We start from the raw sequence: 23802 nt of genomic DNA on the forward strand, positions 1-23802 counted from the left end.
TAGGATACTCATTGCCATGCAGAAAAATCCTCAATAAAAAAAGGTTTTTGTCATTTACTGAGGACTCTTCTGATTGCCAGAGATGGGCTAAACACTTTGCACTTTTTATGCTCCTTTACAGACAAGGAAACTGAGGCTTCAACAGAGGTTAAGGACTGTGCCCAAGAATCATACGGGAAGTGAGGAAGCTCTTGGCTTGGCAGGGTTTGCTTTATTACCAGGGCTCTATGCTGTACTGTGCTGCTCAAACTTTCCAGTGCATATGAATTAGCTGAGGATCTTGTTAAATGCACATTCTCACTCAGTAGGTCTGCAGTGGGGCCTGAGATTCTGCATTTCTAACAACCTCCCCAGTGACGAGGAGGCAGCTGGTCTGCAGGCAGCACTTTGAGTAGCAAGGCACTAGACCACTGCAAAGGAATAGCTCCTTCTTTTTCAGCACAATGGTATTACAACGAGTTGGAGTCAGGTGCCTTCAACTGACTACCAGACCCTGATACATTTGAGACAACAAGGAGACAAGGAAGATATCAATCCAGAAGCAATAGTGGTTATGGAATGCATACATTTCCATGTATTTTTACAGTAAAAATGCATTAAAAAATCTTTCACAAAAGAAACTTAAAAAATACAAGTAGGGTGTTGAGTCCTCCCCCCAACATTCTTTCAGGCATCAACTGTGTAATGGAGGGGAATTTGATTGTTTTAAATGGTTTGATTTAATCATACAAAATACTCATCCATCAACTCTCACCAAGACATTTACATGAAGTGGGGGGATAAGGAAAGTAGGCTCACAAGAATCAGTTTCCAACGTAAGGTTACAGTAGTTCAAATAAGACTGTATCTTTCTGCTTAATGCATAGTCCCTGTACAGTACAATACTTCCAAAGCAAATCTGGTGTGTGGAATTCAGGTGAAATTGCCAGATCAAAAGTCTTCACGGACTGAGACAAGCCCAGGTGGGTAGAACACAGATTTTAAAATGTCAAATATCATTTCTTACAAGAAAGACATCAAGATGTTAACTTCAGGATGCACTCCAAAGATCCACTCTGATTGCATTTATTAAAACTCTGGACCACAAATGAGAGCATCAGTCATTTAACATCACAGATTTTGCTAGAACTAGTGAGAAAAATCCTAGCAGTGGAGCCTTAGGAATAAAATCTCCAAGTTGGCTCTTAAGAACTTGATGAAAAAGAACATCATTATTCAGTTGTACTCTTCCTCAGCCTTACTACTACAGCTCAATGTATGCTTTGTATGGAAAACTTTAATAATAAAAATAGCATTCACAGACTTTTTCCTTTTTAGCTACAGAATGTACATTGTGTCTGTTCCAGGAAAGTAGCTTGTTTTATAAATGTCCACACAACTATAGCTACTTATTCTAATGTTATGTATAAACCCATAAGTCAAATAAAGCTATGAACAATGTAATATTTATATATGCATAGTGTTTTATAAAAAGATTGGCCCACATACTGCTTTTCATCAATACAGAAAGAGCATTAAGTCCATAGCACACTGCAAGAAATAAATGAGTGAAGAACAGAGAATGCAAACAAGTGCTTAATAATTCACAAGCAGGCTCACCATGGAGGAAATGATGATATTCAAACCAACTAAAGCTTTAGAGAATTACTTACTATAGTCTCCCATTTTAAAACAACTTTACATACCTGATTTAGTTTACATTAAAATATAACCCCATGAATCAATTTGTTCCATATTCAGAAATATAAACACATATCACATTCCTCACAGCTAAATTTTTGTCATAAATTCTCTTTTATACAAGGAAAAAAGGCAACAGTTGTTTTTTTTTTTTTCAACAGGCTCTGTTAGTTACAATTTTTAACTCTGTACACACAATGATTGGCTGGTTTTCTGTCTTTTTTTTTTTCTTTCTTTTTTTTTTTTTTTACAGTACCATGGGAACAACAGTGATTGACTTGCAAAGTTTTGTGTCTGTATGGAAGATGCAAAACAGTACTACAGAAATACACAATGCACTGTAAGCAGCGGTTTGCTGTAGTGGTCCAACAGGTACAAGCAAACGTTTTGGCTCAGCTAGGCAGTAATCCATTTAAACCACATCCCGGGGCTACGGCCGACCCAACCACACCTCCTGCGGGATCAAAAAGAATGGGTCTTTGTAAAAAGAAAAATGGTTATGTTTTGTGCTGCTGTCCAAAGACTCAAAAGACAGAGTCATGAGGCAGAAGTTTCCCAACCAGATCTAGAACCACTGGGATCACTTCCTTCCTTCCCCTTCAAGCAACCTAGAGACTTTGATTATGGTTTCAAAGTGAAATTGGCATTTCTAAGAATGAGCACCCCCAACCCTCACTTTTTAAAATATCAACAGAGAGGTTCCTTCCACCAAGGCTCATTCCCTCCTCCCCAGTTTGGCAAAGGGCAGCCATGGGCTTATGCTAAAAAGGGGGAACACACTTTCCATATTGGGCATCTTATGTCTCCCTCACACTGGGCACATTGTCCCCCATTCCATCTAGTATTCAGCCTCAAATCAGACAACACAGAAGATGTTTGTTGTCTGTTCCTTCTAGTAGTTGAGCAAAGCTGTGGTGGCATTGCCTTACATGAGATCTTATTAGATGTTGGAGATGTTGAAGAACCTGTCTGTGCTTGGGCTGTATTTGGGTAATGGTGGCCAACTATCTTGTCTCTGTGCTTTCCTGGGCCAGGGAGAGTACAAACTGTCTTCTGAACCAACTATAACTCAAGAATATAAAATTTCTTTGTGCTGCGTAGTTTAGCTATAAATATCCTTCATTTGCAATAGTAGTCTCGTCATACAGTTTGCTTAATTTTAGGATCACTGGCAATCCTAATTCATCCCAAAGAGTCCTCAGCTTTTACAAATAGAACTTTGCCTTTTTGCTCTTTGCTTTTAAGAAGAACTCCTGACTACAGTATAGCACTACATCACTACATAACAGTCTATATCAAATTAATTAAACTTAATAATTTCCCTTACTTAGAGAAAATGATCAACGGCCCCATTTAACCAGGAGAGAAAAAGATTGCCCAAAAAAGGGAACAATTTTTGACAATTCTACAGTTTACGTAGAAACAAAATTTATATCCCTTTGGGCCAGCATTTGGCAAATAATTTCCAAAAAAGTATGCATTTAAAAATACTTTCTTTAATATTATACATCAGGCACAACACTTTTCATATATATTTTTTTCTTATAAGATTTCAAATGCATAAAAGGTTTGTTGCTATTCAGAGGATCATCAGGTGTCAGATGCTTCATTTAGGTAAGAAACTAAATTATCTCAGGTTTGTGACCTTAGAACCTTTGACACGGTAAAGGCTGGAATGTGACTCAGGGTCTCAGATACTGAGGTCGGTGCTACATTCTTTGTAAGGTCGTCTCCTCTGCTCCGGGGCATGTCTGGAACTTCTGCCGGCATCCTGTTTCAGGCTGGCGTCTTCCCTCTCTCGGTGGCTGACTTTGTCCTCCCTGCTCCTTTTGTCCAGGGACCGCTCTCTCCTGCGCTCGGGGGAGCGCGCGCGCCTGCGGTCGGTGGACTTCGCCCTCCTGTCGGGGGAGCCGCCTCTCCTCCGCTCCGGAGACCTCTGGTCCAGGAGTCTTTCGAGCGACCGCCTCCGACGGCTGGGCGAGCCGTCCCGCCGGCGGGTGGGGGACCGTTCTCGCCTCCTCTCCGGAGAAACCTCTCTTCTCTTCTCGTGCTTCTCCCTCCTCTCCAGAGTGTTGTCGGCGCTCCGGGTGCCTTCCCTGCGCTTCTCCGGGGAGCGCCTCTTGGGCCCGTTGGCGGCCGTGCGCTCGGCCTGCGCGTCTCTGCGGCCCTCGGGCGCCCGCTCCTTGGGTCGGCATGCCCCGCCGTCGGCTCTGCGGGAAGTTCCGTTCCAGGTGTGGTGTTCGTTGGGTTGTCTGCTGTACTCTCTGCTGCCCTTCGCCTCTTTCGCGTGTGCCCGCTTTTCCCCATGCTGTGATGATTTGTGAAGATCGGGTGGGTAACTGGACTCCGGTGATGGGTGCTGCCGGCGGCCGCCCGGCACGGCCCTCACTTCCGGAACACCTTGTGGCCCGGCGGAGGGGCCGCTGCGGTCGCTGCTGGGGTCTGCGAGGGAGATAAACGAGAGCAGCCGTTTGGTACCGAGGCCCCTCGGCTCCTGTCCCCACGCCCACCCGCACTTGCCATCTCATTAGTCACGACAAACAGTTAAAGCAGTCAGAATCAAAGCCAACCGAATCTTGGTTAATAACTGCAACTGGTTAAGGTTAACAACTAGTACTTGTGGCTTTCAGGATCTAGCTGACTGTTCTCTATACTCAAGACATAGATCATTAAAGAACGTATACAATCAGTCATGATTTTAGTCTTTAAAGGCACAACCCAAATAGTCTGTCTAGAAATATCCAAACTCCCCCTCCTCGACTCCCCCCTCCTCTCTCCCCACCCACCAACCCTTCTCCCCTGCCCCACCTCTCCCCCACCCCAAGAAAGAAAACATTCCTTCCCTTAAATACTTGTTTTGCATGTGCTTAAAAATAATCTGGGGTATTGATCTGGAGGGGCAGGAGGGAAGAGTCTGTATCTCATCTGGACGGTGATTAAATGGGCGTGTATGGAGGTGAAAAATCTGTACTAGATACTCAGGCCTTACATCTTGTACTGTATGCACAGTGTGCTTCTATTTTAAAATATGATGCAGGGTGTCTGGCGAAGGGCCATATGGAGGCAACATGCTGGCCAGTTGGTAATGACGGGCAAATGTGGCACGTATGTGAGGGCTCATTCAACTGTTCTACTTTTGTGTGTGTTATTCAACTACTTTCTCTACTTTCGTATAGATTTATAAATAAGGAACTGTCTATAAACCGTGGAGTTTTCTGAGAGAGAAAAGAGAGGGGAAGAGAGGCTGTTAGGTACACACTTGAAATTAGATGGGGCTCAGATAAAATCCTTAAGTTGAGAGGCACTTTTTCTTTATGATATACAAGGCCATCATAATGGTATCTAGGAGCTTGGAGTCACTGGACTGCTTCTTATAACATCGAGCAGGGCAGCCCATGATGCCTTCTGTTTATCATTATTAAACTACCTGAAACGACACTGCACATGTTTTAGGCAGTGTCCTGAATTTATGAGAGCTCTCTTCAAAGCAGGGATGCTTTGTGGCAAAAAAACCTAACAAGTCACACACGTGATACCATTCCAGGAAAGGCGCCTGAAATGATGTGCTGCAGTCTGGAGAGCAGACTGGAGGGACAGCCAAAACGAGGGGATCGCTGCGGCTCTTTAAGGATCTTTCACGAGGCAACGAGATCAATATTTAGCAATTTGTCTGTTTCACGAGTGATCCTCCCAAACCTAGGGGAGGTTTGAACGAAAGCAATAAAAAAGCCTAAAGCAGGGGTCAGCAATATTTTCTAAAGGAAGACAGTAAATATTTTGGGCTTTTCGGGCCCCATAGTATTTGTTGCAACTGTTCAACTTCTATGATTGCGGTACAAAAACACAGGCAACACACAAAAGAAGTGGGCGTGGCTCTGTGCCAATAAAACTTTACTTACAAAAACAGGCTGTGGACAGGACGTGGCCCACGGGCTGTAGTCTGCAAAGAGATAGCTGACCAACCAGGAAATCTCATCTTCCTGACTATCTACCCAGGTGAGAGCTCTGTGATATATCGTTCTTTCTGAATGCTGGGTGGGCTACCAGAATGAACAAGAACAGGTTCTTAAGATAGGTCATTTGAAGATGTGGGTGAGGGAAGGCACTTATATCAGTATTGTTAATCTAATCTTGGATTCTTACGCCTACTTTTAAGATGAGGGAGAGCAACACTTCAACAGGGTCAGCGGTGTACTTACAATTCAAAGAACGCAGGGTGCTCAGAATGAATTGCCAAACATATCAAAATAGAGCTAAGCAGAAGCAATGAGGAAATTAGGCCACAGCACAGAAACACCTAGTATTGATTGAGCTACAAACCGTAGTTTGATTATGGCCCATAAGGTAGAAGCAAGCCTCCCCGAGCTTTTCATTTCTCATACATGCAGCGATATTAGGAGGTATCATCGCTGTGGAAGGGAGGGCCCAGCACCAAGAACAGTCAGAGAGAAAGAGAAAGAGAGAAAGAGAAAAAGTTGAACATTTAGATTCCCTATAACACAGAGGAAAGAAAAAAAAATCTGCATTTGTTAACATAGGGCAAAGAGAGTTTATTTGTCCAGTCAGACAGTCTAAGGCAACACTCAAATAAGGCTGCAGAGACCGCAATCGGAACAGTGACGTTTTTAGACAGCCATAAGATGACTCGAGAACCCAGACAATGGATGCATCCTTTTTTTGTTTTGCTTTGTTTTGTTTCAAACAACTGGAACAATGACAGGCTGGCATAGGAGAGCATTAACAATAAACAACCAAAGAACAAAGTCCCCTCCCTCCCCCACCCCCAAAAGACCGCGGCAGTTAAATTAAGTACAAAAAACTCATTACAAAAATAGCCTCACAGAGAAGCAGGTTCCAATCAAGTCAGAAAAATATTGGAACTTAACATATTATAACCCATTTGTGACTCTAATCAATAGAATTAGAGAGATTTAGTCCAAATGACGCATGGAGACATTACAGCAGCACAACCCTGGCATGTTCAACCCTTCTTGGAAAACGGTGTATTTAAATGATCTTTATTTTTAGCCCAAAGAACATTTGTTAGTGTTGGATTTTCATCCTCAGTGCAACAGACATAGGTTTTGAGAAGGTACACAGGTTACTGATGATGACTCTCAAACGAAAGGTCACATCCAACAGAAGCAGAGGGAAGACAGAAAAGGGAGACAATGTTACACAGTTTCAGTGGCATCGATACACCTAACGGTCAGAAGTTTAGTACAGTGCAAAGCCATGGCATCTTAATGTTGTCAAAGTGTTTCCCCTGTGGTTGGCCATGTCTAAGGGTCCTCGTTTGATGCCCACTCTTCCACCCAGTACCTCGGACCCCTTGTATTTTGCACCTGTACAAATGTCCAACACCTGGGAAGGCTGCCCTTCAAAGGAGCTACCCTTCCGCTCGAGCTGCATCTGAGTTAAGCATCTCATCAGGTTCCAAATACGATTGGGAATTGTGCAGAATGACTTTTGGAAAAGAGGGTGGTAACAAGTAAATCCCAAATAAAGGGGACCAACGTATATGGGGACCATTCAATCACAGTTTCTATAGAAACTTTTGTAGACCTTTGGTTGGGAAAGAAAAAGCCCTACATCTAGGGCATAGCTTCTTTTCTTTTTTAATTTTAAACAAGAATCTCAAATAAATAGGACATTATTATAATATACAAAAGTTTGCCATCAGAACACTAAGCTATGTAAAGACCATTGCTGTCTACTCAAATCAAGTCTAAAGACATGACGAAGGAGCTCTATGTATAACCTGGCTTTCCTCACAGGAAAGGTATAGTCACGTGTTTCCCTCAAGATGAGCATTATCATTCAAAAACATATGGCTAATATAGCAACAGTTTTTGTTTGTTTGCCTGTTTGATAGTAGTGGGCTCAGGTGGTCTGATCTGGGGGAAGAGACCAGTTGAGGGGATGGAGAAGTGTCGTTTGTATACAGAGCATAAAGGAGGTGAGCAAAGCCCACTCCAAATCTCTCAAAATTTCACGCCTCTTAAGTAAAGAACATCGAGTAACCAAAAAAGAGGAAAAAAAAAAAATTGTGCCTCAACATATCACTCAGGAAACCTGCTTTCCTGCTTCTTAAAAGGAGTATGTAGTCATTTTGTGCTAACAACTGGATTTGAGAAACAGTTTGGCACAGTTCAAACATTCCTTCGCTCTTGGTCGGACTAGACAAAATGTTCTCTCTGATTATCAGAAAGGGGGCTATAAAGATCTTGTCTTAGGCCATGCCCCAGTCCACGTAAGCAAGCAAAAGGATGAAATGTGTAGAGGTTTCAGAACAAGCGAGGCAAATAATCACATGGTGCGAGAGGCTGGTAAGACACTGGTGAATAGGGGAGACAAAAAGGGCTTTCCCGCTGCCGTTCTGGAGACAAAGTCATGGAGTCATGCCAGGGAAGGAAGGAATGTTTTCATAGTTTGACCCACCATATTCTGGTACCGAGCCGTCTCCCCGCTTCAGAAACAGACGAACTCTGCGGCCACCATTCTTAATCAGTTCTATAGCCCGAGAATGCTTCATGTTTTTGGTGGTCTCGCCATTGATCTCTAAAATTTCATCGCCAATCTGCCAAAGTGAGGGAGAACAACACGAGATTTAAAATTCACTTACTGATTCACCAAATATTTATTAAGCATGTTCCAGAAAAATCTTCCATTGCTTTGGATATATCAGTGAAACAAACAAAATCTCTGCCCTCATGGAGATTATATTCTAATAAACAAAAAACAATTAACAAAAAAGTTAGAAAAATACATTTATGACAGTGTTAACTGCTACAAAAGGAAACTGAAGCAGTAGGGGAATGGTAATTGTTGCGGGAAGGAAGATGTGGTAGGTTGCTTCCAGGGCAGCACCCAATGAATCCTGGATTCACATCCTGTGTAATCTTTCCTTTGAATGTGGGCTGGATCTGGTGACTCGCTTCTAACAAGTAGAATATGGCAAACATGATAAGATGTCATTTCAAAGATTAGGTTATGAAACGGTTTTGGCATCTGTCCTACTTGCTCTCTTTTGTTCTCTTACTTGTTCACTTTGATGCATGTCATGAGCTGTCCTGTGGAGTCCCATGATAAAGCCATGAGGGAGGGCTCCAGCTGACAGCCCAATAGTCACTGAATCCTGATAACCACCACGTGAGTGAGCTTAGAAACAAACCCTTCCCCACGTGAGCCTTCAGATGAAACCATTATCCTTGATGACACACTGACTGCAGCATTTACTTTGTGTCAGCCCCTTTTCTAGGCACTGGAGATAAAGGAGTGAAAGAGACAGGTCCCTACTCAAATGGAGCTTATATTCTATAAGGAAGAAGAGGCTTTGGGGTCTAAAGCCCTGAATTTGAATGAATCCTATCACTTGGTAGCTAAGCTTTGCTCAAAGTCCTTTGACTTCCTACAGTCGACTTCCCCATCTGTAGAAGGGGATGGTAACGACATCCATGCTTACCAAGCTGCAGTGTTCAAACTGGATAATATATGTAAACGTGTCATGTGAACCACGTACACCATTATACAAAATATCATGATGACAATATTTCATTCAATCGGAAACTTTTTGAAGTGATTAAAGACAAGGAAAAATAAATCCCCTGTGTTGGAAATTCAAACAAAAGACATATACACCACTGCGTATCTTCCCTTGTATGTGTACAAATTGTGCATGTATATGCAAAAAGGAAGCCTATATAAGAAACTGGTAAACTGACACTGGAAACTGTATTTTTACTATGTGCCATTTTTCACTGTTTAATTTTCTTAAACCACATTCATGGTCTACTTTCTTAATTAAAAAAATGTTAAACAACTTGGTCTATAGAAAGTTAAAAATTAGATTGTGGCTTATGTACAAGTTTTAAGTTCCCCACCCTTGGTCAGTTTTCCCCCTTTTCTGCTCAATTTCATTCACTTTTTTCCTTTCCTGATTTGTCTTGATTTCTTTTACTTTGCTGCAAATGTCTCTCCATGTGTATAACTCAATCTGTGTGACCTATGTATGAGTAGATGATTTATCTTTTTTTAATCATCTAATCTGTCCAGTAGAAGAGCACATTCATCTATAGTAAGAGGTATCAAGACAGTGAAACAGAGTAGAGCAGACTTTTGGCATGCATGTATTTAAAATTTGCAGCTTTGCCTACTACAGTGCAAGTCTGAATATTCATGCCATGGAGCCGCTGGCCCTCTGCTGAGGCAGAGGAGACTTGCTTTGGGAGGCTGGGGTAAGACAGCTGGGGACTGGCTAGAGAATGAATGGAGAATCTGCAGACCCACGTGGCTTTCCTGATCTCTAATAACTCTGGGATACCCAGGCGTTCCTGTGACATGATGTACCTGCTTCATGAAATTAATCACAAGAACTATGGAAATGCAATTTAGAAAATATCTACTTTAATATGCTTAAAAGTCATTTTAATCTTTCATTCAACCCGACAGAGTTAGAAGGGCTCAACCAACTTTAGCAGCTACAACTAACCATGCTTTAGGGAGAAACATACGGGAGGGTGGGAGTCATGCATTTAGAGTATCTTGAAAGCAGCAGAAAATATCATTCTCCTGAACAGGAACATTCTAACCATGTATGTCAAGGAGTCACTGCACATGGCTTACTTGCATCTACTGCAGACTCCTCTTCCTACTTACCCTCATCTTTCCACACCTTTCTGCAGGACCATCCTCTGCTAAGCGCAGAACATAGAGGTCCATGTTATACTCTCGGCCCCCTCGAAGACTAAAGCCAAATCCCTTGGCTCCTCTTTCCAGTTCCACAGTGTAAAAATCTTGCTCCTATTTGAAGAAATGAAATGCAATCATTCTGGGAGAACTTATATCCACATACATTACTCTCCTTCTCTTCCCAAACATTCTCTATTATGCTGATTTGCCAAAAATGTGCAGTCCCTATCCCCTTCTTGGTGATTCTTAATTATTAATCATCTTGATTAATCTGCATTAATCTCAGGAGTTGGAGATCCAGAATTTGAAGTCATATATGAGAATGCCTATATACATACATGCATGTATTTAATATAACTTGCATGTATTACAATTTAATCAGTGAGGCTGCAATTCACATTTGGGGCAGGAAAATTCTTCATTACATGATACCATCCCACTGACTGCTGGATGTTCAGCCTCCCTGATCCATGTCTGATAAATGCTAGCAATACCCCTATTGGGATACCAACAACAACCTCTACAGGTATGGGGAATGGTTCTCCTCACGGTCAAGGAGAATCACAAATGGACTACTGAAGGCCCTGAGGCAGCTAGGAAAAAAGGGACCTAGCCGGGCACTGCCTGTAGTCCCAGGTACTAGGGAGACTGAGGCAGGAGAATCACTTGCACCCAGGGGTTTGAGTCCAGCCTGGGCAACATAGTGAGACCCCTGTCTCTAGGGGGGGAAAAAAACCCCACACACATATAAAAAAAAAGGAATCTGTTTAGCTTTGTATGACCCTATGTTTCCCAAACTTGTTTCATCTGTTATTATCTGCACACCCTCTTTTTACCATGCTGAAAGGCAGATATTTTGCTTTATGAGACTCACCTGAAATTCACAGAGAAACACCTTATCAAAAAGACAACTTTTTTGGCAGAAACACATTTATGAGTGCTATGAGTAGAGATTAGCTGCTCTGCTCTTTCTCTGATCACTGATCCTTGTGACAATTACCGTTTTTCATTTTGTTTGTTTTTTTCCCTCGAAAAGGATGTCTAGGAATATTTTTCAAAGGTAGTAAAATAAAACGTCATTTCCTAAGCAATAAAATGTGAGTACGTATTTGGTAAATCCCCTCACAAAAGGATATTTATTTTAAATTAACTTTGTTTTTAAAAATATCTTGTAAAAATAGCTTCAGAAAATTGGAAGGAAGTGTGCAAAGTATACAGAGAAAAAAGAGAAATGACCCTCACCTGTGTTGCCTGGGATGCTTTGAACTCAAACTGAGATTCCTGCTTTGGTTTGGTGGTACTCCTGCCAAAGTGAAAGGAATAAATGTTAAGAGCAACCCATGGGGAAACTGAGACAGAAGCAAGGACATCTACTGTCATGCTGGGAGTTACTTTTTCCCCCTTTAAACTAACAAAAGAAACCAAGGCCATGTCTGACCTTGTCTCCTGGGCCCCTGGCTGAGAAGGAGTGTGTGTGGTGGTGATAGTAGCAATCTTCTCTGCATTGGTCAGCAAGGTGGCATTCGAGGACTCTGTAGGGAGGGACAGAGCATAAAGAAATGAAGGCCCTGGAGAAGACCTCACCCAACTAGGAGGCATGCAGAAGCCCTGTATCTGAAGAACACGTCTGACTTCTCTCTTATCATTTCAATAGCTTGACTCAAATTTCTAAACAATTGGGAGTCTAATAAACCATTCTAAGATCTTCTCTGATGTGGGCCAAATATGCCCCCCATGACCCTCCTCCCCAAAAGACATCCCCACAAAAGAAATAAAGAGTTTGCCAAAGAAAACGCTGCTCTAAAGTCATAGTGAAGGTAGACGTCCCTCACTCCTCCCCTGCCCCTAAAAAACAACAGTCCCATCAAAGCACTGCACCACACCAGAATTATCTTCCAGAATTTTACAGGCTGATAATAAATGTCTTAGCTAATGTTTCCTGCAATTTATCAGCAATATTTAGTGAGTCTGCTTGACTTCCTCAAGTAAATATTAAAATTGGAAGTATGCTAACATCTTGTTAAATGCACATACATTATATCCACTTTCTTACCCATTGCTTTTAATGAAGCACGACTGAAAATATGGAACTTTTGACAGATCTCGTCTAGTATCATTCATGAAAGATTAATTCTAAAACTTGCATTATTTAAGCCAGAATTTGTCAATATAAGTTGTATAAATCATGAAGCCATCCTCATGTAATGAATATGATTATATTTCTATATAAATTTACTTTCTTCTTCATTAATCACATTCATAAGCTACTTCATTAGTCTCTAGAAGTTTAGAGATCTGGAATCCAAAAACACTCTTGAATATAACTATAGCATAACTCTTGAATATAACACTAACATGCATGTATTAACATCGAATCATTCATATAGTAATGGTTATATGTTCTTTACTAATAATTTCTCCATTAAGATCAAGGCAGGCAGTAACCAACTATGAGCATGTTGTACTTTGAATATTTAATTTTAGGTTGACTGGAACTTGGCATACATTTTCTAATAAAGATAATGCTAAATTTGGTGTTTAGGTTTTAAGATGAGTCTATAAATGCCCATTGAATTCATAACACACCATGAACTCTAGAAGTTTCCAGGAGACCTAGTTCATAGTAGACACACTGTTTACTGAATACATGTATCTACCCATCAAGTATAATAAGATTTCTGTAGGAAACCTTTTTTCCAAACTGGGAAACCTGGAATATACCTCTCTCCCCACTGGAGTCCTGGAACAAAAGACATCCCATAAATCCCAACTACTTGTGGTCTATCTTCCATTTTAATTTCCTAAGGATATTACTCAGCTTGGGTCTGGCTTCCTGTTATTTTATTTTCATTATACGCAGTGGTTAAAAGCATGGGCTTGAGATTCAGACCTGGGCTCAAATCCCCTTTTCCTCTACTCACTAGCTACGTGCCTAATTTTTCTTTTTTACTTAAAGGTGATGATGACAATAATCTCCTTCTCACGGGTAAAAGTATATGAAATGTTGCATATAGTGCCTGACATATAGTTAGTACTCAATACACACTTACAGCAACTATGACCCTTGCCACTACTACCATGGCAATTTATGTAAGTTATTTAAACTCTCTTCAAAATGAGAAAGTTGAAATATGACTTCAAGTTTATATTCCAGTCTTATTCTTATAGCTAAGGCACAAGGAGAAAATGTTACTACACCACATGAATTGTTATGTGAATCCTATCCATTCATGTTTTAGGACGATGCTTCCCAAAATCTGCTTTACCAAACGTTTCTACAGATTCTGAGGGAAAAGAACCTGTGCTCAATTAAGTTTGGGAAATAATGGGTGAAACAAAGGTAAAGTCCGTGTGTCTGTGTTCTCTCTGTGGACCACTCAGAGCAGAGCCTTTACTATACCAATATGCCTAGTGGCCTTCCAAGCTCATTGGGAGACAGTTTAGAATAATGATTAGTAGGTCAGATTCTGGAGTCGGACTATCTAGCTCCTCATCCTAGGCTCTGCAATTTACTGGCTAGGACTTAAGCAAAGTTACTTAATCCTTCAGTGCCTCGGTTTTCTCATGTGCACATGTGGGATAACAGAAGTATCTAAGGAAATCGGTACAAAGATTATCTAAGAGGAATGTGTTTGGAATTGTACGTAAAAACTGCCCAAAAACGATTAGCATATTTTTAATGGCATGTATTTATTATTACAATATTAAAAGCATATTATTCGTACATTTTTAAGAATACTATTACATAAATTAATTTTTTTTTCAGAGCCCTTGGAGGGACACTATTTCCTTTATATGAGTCCCATCCAAGGGTAGTCAACCAGCAGAGCCACGGTGATGAATCTAAATGATACTTGATAAAGTACAGCCTCTGTGTCAGTACAAAGGACAGACAGACTAGACAACCAACACATGTATTGGTCTTTTAACAAACTTCATATCGCTCATTGTAATTAATTTTGTGGAGGCTGAGAAATAATAAGGTTATTTGAAATCATAATCAGGATACTAAAAAGAATGTTTCCTTGTTTTTAAAGTGATTATAATTACTAAATTGTACAGAGGTTCCCCTTTAGTGTCCTTGTGTGTTGTTGGTGGCCACAGTTTTCTAGGCAGATCAGATCCTATTCTCAAACAGTTTTTGTATTTCTTCTGCTTTCGTGATTTGATGAGATATAACAGATAATCACTCAACACACATATAGAATTCCTCTATTAATTTTCCTCCTATCCTTTATTGGCTATTTTTCCATTTATATTTATATGAACTTTTCTTTGGGTTGAAGCTTAACTTTAAGCATTTTAAAAATTAATGTTTAACATGCAAATGTCTATTTGAGCTTGCTGAATTTTCATCCCTTGTTTTTCCTCTTTTACGAACCACCACCATTTAATGATCATTTACAATGTGCCAAGCACTGTCCTAAGATCATTACCACATGTATTATTTCATTTGATTCTTACCACTCAACAAAATTAGGTGCTATTGCTCCCAGTTTATAGATGGAGAAACTGAGGCATAGAAAATGTTAAGTAACATGTCCAAGGTCACTCAGGGAGCAAGCAGAATTGCTGGGATAAAACCCAGGGCCCACCTGACAGTTAACATTTAGTTTTATTCTGTTTCTGTGGAAATTATGTGTCAGTATCAAAGAAATCATATTTAGTTGGTACATTCCTTGCAAATGAGAAACATTTTTATTTTACTGCACAAATAAATACCACTAACTTCAGTAAGCAGTAGCGTAGATTAATTAAAATACAAAATAACCTGCTTTGCCTGCTAGATTTCATGGGCCATCTTCAGTGCACCAAAATAATTTTTAGCATACCCTAGATTTCCAGGATGATTTTATAATATCAAGAATGTTATACCTGTTTTCAAAGACTTTTAAGTCTTCATTTGGAATTAAACCAAGATTGTATCTGTTGAAATGCTCTGGCTTTTTAAAATACAGAGATGAAGCTCATTATCAAAAATTTATAGCTTTATCCTGAAGCAAAATTTGCCCCTTATAATACTAACAGAAAAAATAAAAAAGGGTCTGAAACAAGAATATGAGTCCCTCTGCCCTCCAGCAGCAGTTTATAAGGAGGTGTCCATGTATTTGACTTTTGAAACTGCAAGGCAGACGGACAGATTGGATATTTTCATGACAAATTCCAGAAAGCACTCTCTACCCTTTATTAAACAGTGTTTACACCTACTTTCGCTCTCCCAGAGGAATGGAAATGGATATTACTACACTCTCCATAGCAATCGCAAATCAGGGAAAGCATACCTTAGTTCTCAAGACACTGCTGGGGGCTGTTCTAAATCACAGCACCTGCTCTTCTGACAGGAGCTTCCATCTTGGGTTTCAACCTATCTCCGTGACAAGTGATTACAATTCTAACCTTGTTCCCCCATGTTAATATCCTTAGCCTCCCTTAAGGAATCCACATTGAAAAGCCAAGCAAATCAACAAAGGATGCGCTCATTCCTTTCATAAATATTTTAATGCATAAACACATATGTAATAAGTATCTAAGGGCAGCGTTGGAGAGATTGAATCCCATAAATATTTGAAGAGTTTTGGAAGCATTTTTACTATTCTATGCCTTTGCCAAGGAAACAGCAATATCTGTGTTGCCAGGCTCTACCTCCTATGTAAGCAAATTCTTTGAATCGGAGTGACCTGAAGTACAAATTTAAGACTGTAACTCAAATAATATATTTTTAAGCTCATAAATATTTCCATTCTCTTGAACTTGATTCAGGCTGATGGTTCCATGTTAGTCTGGCTCAGTGCGGTTCTGCTCTGATTCAAGTCTCACTCCCACTCAATGGGGCATTTGAATCCATATAATACAAATGTGGTTTGACTTCTCAAATTTCAAGTTCACGTTCCGTATGTTCAGCTGTTCTCTGGGCCTTTCTGTGATGCCATGATGCATTTATTTATACCTTGTCCGTATCTCATAGGAGAAAAGGTTCTGCCCTCGCCCCACCTTCCACCCTGGTCCAAAGATACTCAAAAAGCAGAGGGTGAGGACTCCCCTGACCTTGGCCTGACCAAGAACTGAGAAAGCAGACCTTTTAGCCACACAATAATGCCAAGGAAAGGGGAGTCATGTTTTGGAGCTTTTGTTAGAGAGATGAGAGAGAAATGGGCGGAGCAGAGTGAGGGAAACTAAGGACAGAGGTACGTGCAACTGGAGAAGAGAATGAGGCGACTGATGACAAGAAGAAAGAATTAGGCAGCATGAGCTAGATGGGGAAGCAGGTTCAGAGAGGATCCCAAGCACTGCCAGATGACAGCATATTCTCAAAGTGCCTCCTAGGGCTTCTGAGAACAGTGCCCCAGACAGGATGGACTTGTAAGGGCTCAGTAACCACTCTGAGTTAAGAACTTCAGCCTCCCTTGAAGATATCATGAAACAAATTTTCTTTGGCTACCTGAGGAAGTAAATATTAGAGTGAAGGAGACCAGAGGTCCCTAACAGGGAAAGAGTACCTCTCTTTTGCCCTAAATTGAACCATGCCCAACACACTTTCACAATGAGGAAGTGGATCCAGCATGGTTTTCTCCTAACAAATTATAACGGTCACTCTGTTTTCCAGGTGTTCGCAAAATCCTCCTGGGTCTCTCCAGCATCTTTCCAGAAATCTAACTCCCCTGCTTCAACTTCTAAGACGGCAATTTTTAATCCCCTTATAAAACAGGAGCATCACACGTTCACCCTCTGCCAGACTTGATTCCCTTTACCTGGCCTCTCACACTGACAAAGTCACTGGTGAAGAGCTTATTATTATCATAGCACTGAATTCCTGAAATATCTTGAATGAAATCACATCCTCGGTAGAACATGTGCTGCCTTAAAAAAATATCAATCCTTAACTAAATTGTACCAATGTTATGTCTGTTTTTTTCTAACCAAGGTAGCAAATGAGATGGCTATTTGAATTTTATATTTTCTAAGTATTGACATTTTTAATTTGCCTTTTTATTACCAATTATTATTGAATAATCCACCTTGCATTATATTTTTTCATGTTAAGTTTTTTAAAAAATATTTTCCATTGCACTTTATTAAATTAAGTCAACACCTACTGTGAGCACTTCAATAGTTTAAGTCTCTTCTACATATTTATGTCTTTCCTGATTTCAAACTCTTTTTCTAAGCCCTTCCCACAAGGAGTACTTTCTATCCTTCCTTCCTTTTTTGGATATTCTCATTCCCACCTGAAGACTTACCAATTATAAACCCAGCAAGTCAATTCCTGTGTCCAGTTCTTTGGGATTAGTTTTTTTGGAATCTCTTCATGGCACGTAGAAAAACAAGTCTAAATTCATACGCTCGCATACCTTTGAGATATTGTAGGTTCAGTTCCAGACCACCACAATAAAGTGAATAACACACAAGTGACTCATGCAAATTTTTTGATTTTCCAGTATATATAAAAGTTATGTTTACACTATACTGTAGTTTATTAAGTGTGCAATGGCATTATGTCTAAAAAATGTATATAACTTAATTAAAAAATACCTTATTGCTTAAAAAATGGTAATAATCATCTGAGCCTTCAGCCAGTTGTAATCTTTTTGCTGGTAAAGGGTCTTGCCCTGATGTTGACGGCTGCTAAAGGTTGGGGTGGCTATGGTGATTTCTTAAAATAAGACGACAACGAAATACACCAGTTGACTCTTCCTTTCATGAAAGATTTCTCCGTAGCATGAAGCGCTGTTTGACAGCATTTTATTCACAATAGGAACTTCTTTCAAAGCTGGAGTCAATTCTCTCAAATCTGACTGCTGCTTTATCAACTATGTTTACGGAATATTCTAAATCCTTTGTTGTCATTTCAACAGTGTTCACAGCATCTTCACCAGGAGTAGATTCCATCCCAAGAAACCACTTTCTTTGCTCATCGATAAGAAGTAACTCCTCATGTGTTCAAGTTTTACCATGAGATTGCAACCATTCACTCACATCTTGGGGCTCCACTTCTGATTCTATTAATGGTTCTCTTGCTATTTATACCACATTTGCAGTTACTTCCTCCACTGAAGTCTTGAATCCCTCACTGTGAGGGCTGGGATCAACTTATTCCAAATTCCTTAATGTTGATATTTTGACCTCCTCCCATGAATCATGAATGTTCTTAATGGCATTTAGAATGGTGAATCCTTTCCGTAAGTTTTCAATTAACTTTACCCAGATCCATTAGAGGAAAAATCACTATCTATGGCAGCTATCTCCCTACGAAATGTATTTCTTAAATAGTAAGACTTAAAAGTCAAAATCATTCCTTGATCCATGGGCTGCAGAATGGATATTATGTTAGTGGGCATGAAAACATCACTCATCTCCTTATACATCTCCATCATCAGAGCTCTTGGGTGACCAGGTACATTGTCAATGAGCTATAATATTTTGAAAGAAATTCTTTTTTCTGAGCAGGTGTCAACAGTGGGCTTAAGATACTTAGTACACCATGCTGTGAAACGATGTGCTGTCATCCAGGCTTTGTTGTTCCACTTGTAGAACACAGAGTAGATTTAGCATGATTCTTAAAGGCCCAAGGATTTTCAGAATAGTAATGAGCACTGAGTTCGACTTAAATCATGAGCTGCATTATTTGCTAACAAGAGAGTCACCCTGCCTATGAGGCTTTGAAGCTGGGTATTGACTTCTCCTCTCTAGCTATGAAAATCCTAGATAGCATCTTCTTCTAATAGAAGACTCTTTTTTTTTTTTTTGGAGACAGAGTCTCACTCTTTTGCCTGGGCTAGAGTGCCATGGCATCAGCCTACCTTACCACAACCTCAAACTCCTGGGCTCAAGCCATCCTCCTGCCTCAGGCTCCCGAGTAGCTGGGAGTACAGGTGTGCACCACCACACCCGGCTAATTTTTTCATATTTAGTAGAGACAGGGTCTCGCTCTTGCTCGGGGTGGTCTTGAACTCCTGATCTCAAGTGATCCTCCCGCCTTGGCCTCCCAGAGTGCTAAGATTACAGGCGTGAGCCACTGCACCCAGCCAGAATGCTGTTTCATCTACATTGAAAATCTGTTATTTAGTACGGCCACCTTCATCAATGATCCTAACTATATCTTCAAGATAACTTGCCGCAGCCTTTACATTTGTATGTGATGCTTCATCTTGCACTATTACATTATGGAGACAGATTCTTTCTTTAAACCTCATGAACCAACCTCTGCTAGCGTCCAATTGATCTCCTGCAGCTTCCTCACCTTTCTCAGCCTTCATACAATTGAAGAGAGGGTCTTGCTCTGGAATAGGCTTTGGCTTAAAGGAATGTCGTGGCTGGTTTGGTCTTCCATCCAGACCGCTCAAACTTTCCCTTATCAGCGGTAAGCCTGTTTCACTTTCTTATCATTTGTGTGTTCACTGGAGTAGCACTTCTAATTTCCTTCAAGAACTTTTCCTTTGCACTCACAACTTGGCTAACTGTTTGGTGCAAGAAGCCAAGCTTTCAGCCTATTTCATCTTTCAATATGCCTTCCTCACTAAGTTTCATCATTTCTAGCTTTTGATTTAAAGTGCGAGACATATGACTATTCCTTTTACGTGATCACTTAGAGGCCATTGTAGGGTTATTAATTGGCCTAATTTTAATTTTGGTGCATCTTGGGGAACAGGGAGGCCCGCAGAGATGAGGGAACAGCTGACTGGTGGAACAGTCAGAACACACATCGCATTTATCAATTAAGTTTGTTATTTTATATGGCCGTGCCTCATGGTACCCCAAAACAATGACAATGTGAGTATCAAAGATCACTGTTCATAAATCACCATAACAGATACAGTAACAAAAGTTTGAAATATTGGGAGAATCACCAAAATGTGACACAGAGTGAGCACATGCTGCTGGGAAAATGGCTCCTATAGACTTGCCCGACACAGGGCTGCCACAAACCTTCAATTTGTATAAAACGTAGTATCTGTGAAGTGTAATAAAGCAAAGCTCAATAACACGAGGTATGCCTGTACCACATTTGGCTCTCTCAATCACTTCTCACTTTAGTTTCTGGCTTCCTTCATCCTTTCCATTAGGAACCTATGTTCTATCATCTTGTGACCACTTTCCTAAATTGTAATAGCTTTCCGGAGTGGCGAATTGGTGGAATGGACTCTAGACCAGATGGTAAATTACTAACCATGCATTTGAAGGAGGCTGAAGTAGACCACTATTCAAGGAGCTAATTTTTTCCTCCACATTTGGTACGGGATATTTTTGGTACAGAGAAAGTAATCTGGGAATCAACAATTTTCAAATATTGTTTGGTTTTGCATTTACCTTTTCAATAAGGCACTGATACACCACTTAAATCTTGAATTATAAGGCTCACCTTCTAGCAATATATAAAATGTTCATTTGGTGAATAACTTTCAGACAAAATCTCTAATTTGCTTATTTTACAGATCTGTGACAGAATTTTTATCACGCTGTCTTTATACACCACATTTTCTCTTGAGAAATACTCACTGACTTTTAGAACATGTATTTTATAACATGGATAGCAAGAATGAAAAAAGACATCTAAAACGTTTTGGAACAAGTATCACTTGCCTCCCAAGGGTAAAGTCAGCTTAGGATGAAGTGAATAGTCAGGACTTAATTCTCTAAAGAATCTATACATACTGACATTAGTGTCTCAACTTCATTTTTATTAAATATGACTGACAAAATGAATATTGATGTTTTGTGCTGGGTAACTTTTTATTGTGGGGAACTGTTTTGTGTACTATTGTAGGATGCTCAGAAGCATCCCTGACCTCTACCCACTAGGTGCTACCAGCACTCAACACAGACAATGTCAAATGTTCCCTGAGGAGCAGAATCACCACTTATATATAAGAACCAAAGATTTAAGTTTAACCAATCAAACAAGGATAGGCCTAATTTAATGCACATATAACCTATCAAAAATACAGAGATTTAATTCTTTCTTTATCCACATCCAAAAATTAGGGACAAATCAAGTAGGCATAAACCCTTCGATTCTCCTACTAAATCAAAATCAATCTTTGATACATTCACTTATTCTGGGGGAAAAAACCCATAGTATTGGCTTAGTATTGCCATGATAGAGGTTTTGTAATGTCACCATATTATACAGTTAAATTTCAGTAACTGTGTAAAAACATCATTAATGATTTCCAGATAAAACATTAGGGGATCTTTACCACCTGTATTAAAACTATTCTAGAGTTTTGAAGACAAGGACACCAAAACCAAAATAAATTGGGGGCATTTGAAGATTTTCTGAAACTTTTATATATGCAGTGAGACAGGATCACAGGGCTAGAGGATTAATTAAATAAGAGGGTGAGGTACAGTTTAGTAACAATGGTCACATTTATTTAAAGGGTATGTTCAGTTAGGGATGGATTAAGCTGCCTCTAAGTCAACACTATTCAATTACATGAACACTAATGAGAGAGAGAAAAAGAGAGAGAGAGAGAAAGAGAGAGATAATAGGTATACTTTACCATCCCCAGGAATGATGCGGAGGGTAACTGTGTTTCCCGCTTCCTTGATTAGGTTGACAATGTCTGAATGAGATTTGTTGGTGATGGAACATCCATTTACCGCCAAGATCCGGTCTCCTACTTTCAGCTTGCCACAGCGGTCAGCAGGGCTCCCCTCAATAATCCGACCTATTTTGTGAGGCATAGCCACACATGCATTGCCTGCTTTGATATTGAGTTTTAATTTTTTTTAAAGTTACGTGAGAATATAGTGAAGGGAGGAGAAAAAGGGTTGAAAAGGGAAAGAGAAGGTTAAGTGTTAATTAATTAAAGCATTAAGCAAATGTTATTAAAGGAGAGCTCTGGGCTGATGGTCAAAACATTGGCAATATTCGGGGTATCTGTATAAGGAGCTACTGCCCTGAAACTAGAGTTCACTGCTGCAGTCCCTTGCTGACTCAAAATTAAGGGAAAACCCCAGCTTCCCTCCTTAAATCTATTATAAAATTTGGGATATTTGGCAACTTCAAAGATTCTCAAGAGCCCAAAAATAACTCGCCGTTGGCTTATTCAGGGACTGCAAATGTGAAACTCAGAGTTGGGATGAATGCTTTTCCTCATTCTGTATTCATATCACTTCACTTTTGCCAGCTGTTGCTTAAGCTTCTGCCAATGTTTTGTTCTTTCTCCATTTAGAAAAATAATCACTGGGTGTCTAGTGAGGTATAAGAGTCTGGTAGTACCAAAGATTCAATCTGAAAACACCTAACGAGCAAACACTTAGACTTTCTGCCTTCTACCCGGATGATGAAAGCTTTCGAAAAAGGGCATAATTATAAGACATGAGCCAAGGGACCACCCAACCTTGAAACATTTTTTTTCCTTTTAGGACCTTTGTTCAATCAGTCTATCTCATGTGCTTTCAGGGTAGGACCTGGCTCATCAGCTCTGAAATCCTCCTCCTGCTTCACGAAAATCCCCTCGAAGGAATATGAGAATCTACTACCTATTGAGGCTGAGGACACTGATACGAAGCTAGGTTCAAGTCATCTCTTGACCTTTTTCCTTTAATTGTCTCTTTTCTCATCATCAGTTACTGCACATCCACGATATGAAAAACCAGGAAAAGTACATTTGAAGAGGAAGGTTTATTGTGCACACTGAGGTGCTCCATGTCACTGCCGACTTCCAGAGAGAGGTGGAAAACTGGCTTTAAGGCCTAATATAAGGTTTCTAGTTAATCCCATATTGAGTTTCAAAATTTCTTATGCATAGTTGCCTATTCTGAGAATTTATCTTTCTGGAGATTATGAAGGTATTTATGCAGTTGAGTCACCTTTGGGAAAGGGTGACAAAATTAACATGGAAGACATTGAGGGAACCAATTGAGTAGGCTTTTCCATTATAATTTGGACCTTGAGGGTAAAATGAGTGGGAAAATGCACTTTAATTCCTTTGACTTTCTGGAGATTTGCCTCAGTTTGTGTCATAGGATGTAACATCAAGATCAAAGAAATTTTTAAAAGGAAGTAAATAGTCTATTGGAATCCAACAGGCAGGTGTGGTGGAAAGCTTCCATAGTCAAAATCAAGGTTTTGATTAAGTTTAGCTCATTTCCAAGGGTGACTTGCATGACAGAGGATCAAACAGCAGGTATAAGGAAAGCTCTGCATAGCTCAGAAGTCTCATGCAAAGTATTAGGGAAAGTTTAATTTGTCCATTGTAAGAGCCAAAGAAAAACAATCAAAGACCAAATTGTGAGTGTGAATACAATATTCATTATATAACACATAGCCAGCCACTTGACATATTTGCTATTTCTTTCTAGAAAGCCGAAACTGACAATTCTGAAATAGCTGAGAACATCACAGGATGCATGGGGACAAAGTGTAGCTCTGAAGAAAATAACTTAGAATTTTTCTCCCTCTTCCTTTCTCTTCATTTTTATATT

General features: G+C 40.1%; 1 protein-coding gene across 6 annotated transcripts in view; it reads right to left on the reverse strand.

The window, feature by feature from the left end:
- Positions 1 to 547: 547 nt before the first annotated feature.
- The window catches only part of MAGI1 (membrane associated guanylate kinase, WW and PDZ domain containing 1), a 719842-nt gene continuing 696587 nt past the window's right edge, over positions 548 to 23802 (reverse strand). For 2 of the 6 annotated variants that reach the window (XM_012638256.1, XM_012638264.1), the window contains exons 18-23: positions 21873 to 22073; positions 11810 to 11903; positions 11614 to 11674; positions 10339 to 10482; positions 8122 to 8260; positions 548 to 4122 (exon numbers count right to left, since the gene is read on the reverse strand). In XM_012638256.1, coding sequence (XP_012493710.1) covers positions 3371 to 4122; positions 8122 to 8260; positions 10339 to 10482; positions 11614 to 11674; positions 11810 to 11903; positions 21873 to 22073 — 1391 coding nt within the window. In that variant the 3' untranslated portion in view covers positions 548 to 3370. Of the gene's footprint in view, positions 4123 to 6000; positions 6090 to 8071; positions 8261 to 10338; positions 10483 to 11613; positions 11675 to 11809; positions 11904 to 21872; positions 22077 to 23802 lie in introns of those variants that run through there. The other 4 variants (XM_012638271.1, XM_012638250.1, XM_012638234.1 and 1 more) reach the window with 4 other exon arrangements.

The sequence above is a fragment of the Propithecus coquereli genome, unplaced genomic scaffold (genome assembly GCF_000956105.1).
Source record: "Propithecus coquereli isolate 6110/MARCELLA unplaced genomic scaffold, Pcoq_1.0 Scaffold1, whole genome shotgun sequence".
NCBI lineage: Eukaryota > Metazoa > Chordata > Mammalia > Primates > Indriidae > Propithecus > Propithecus coquereli.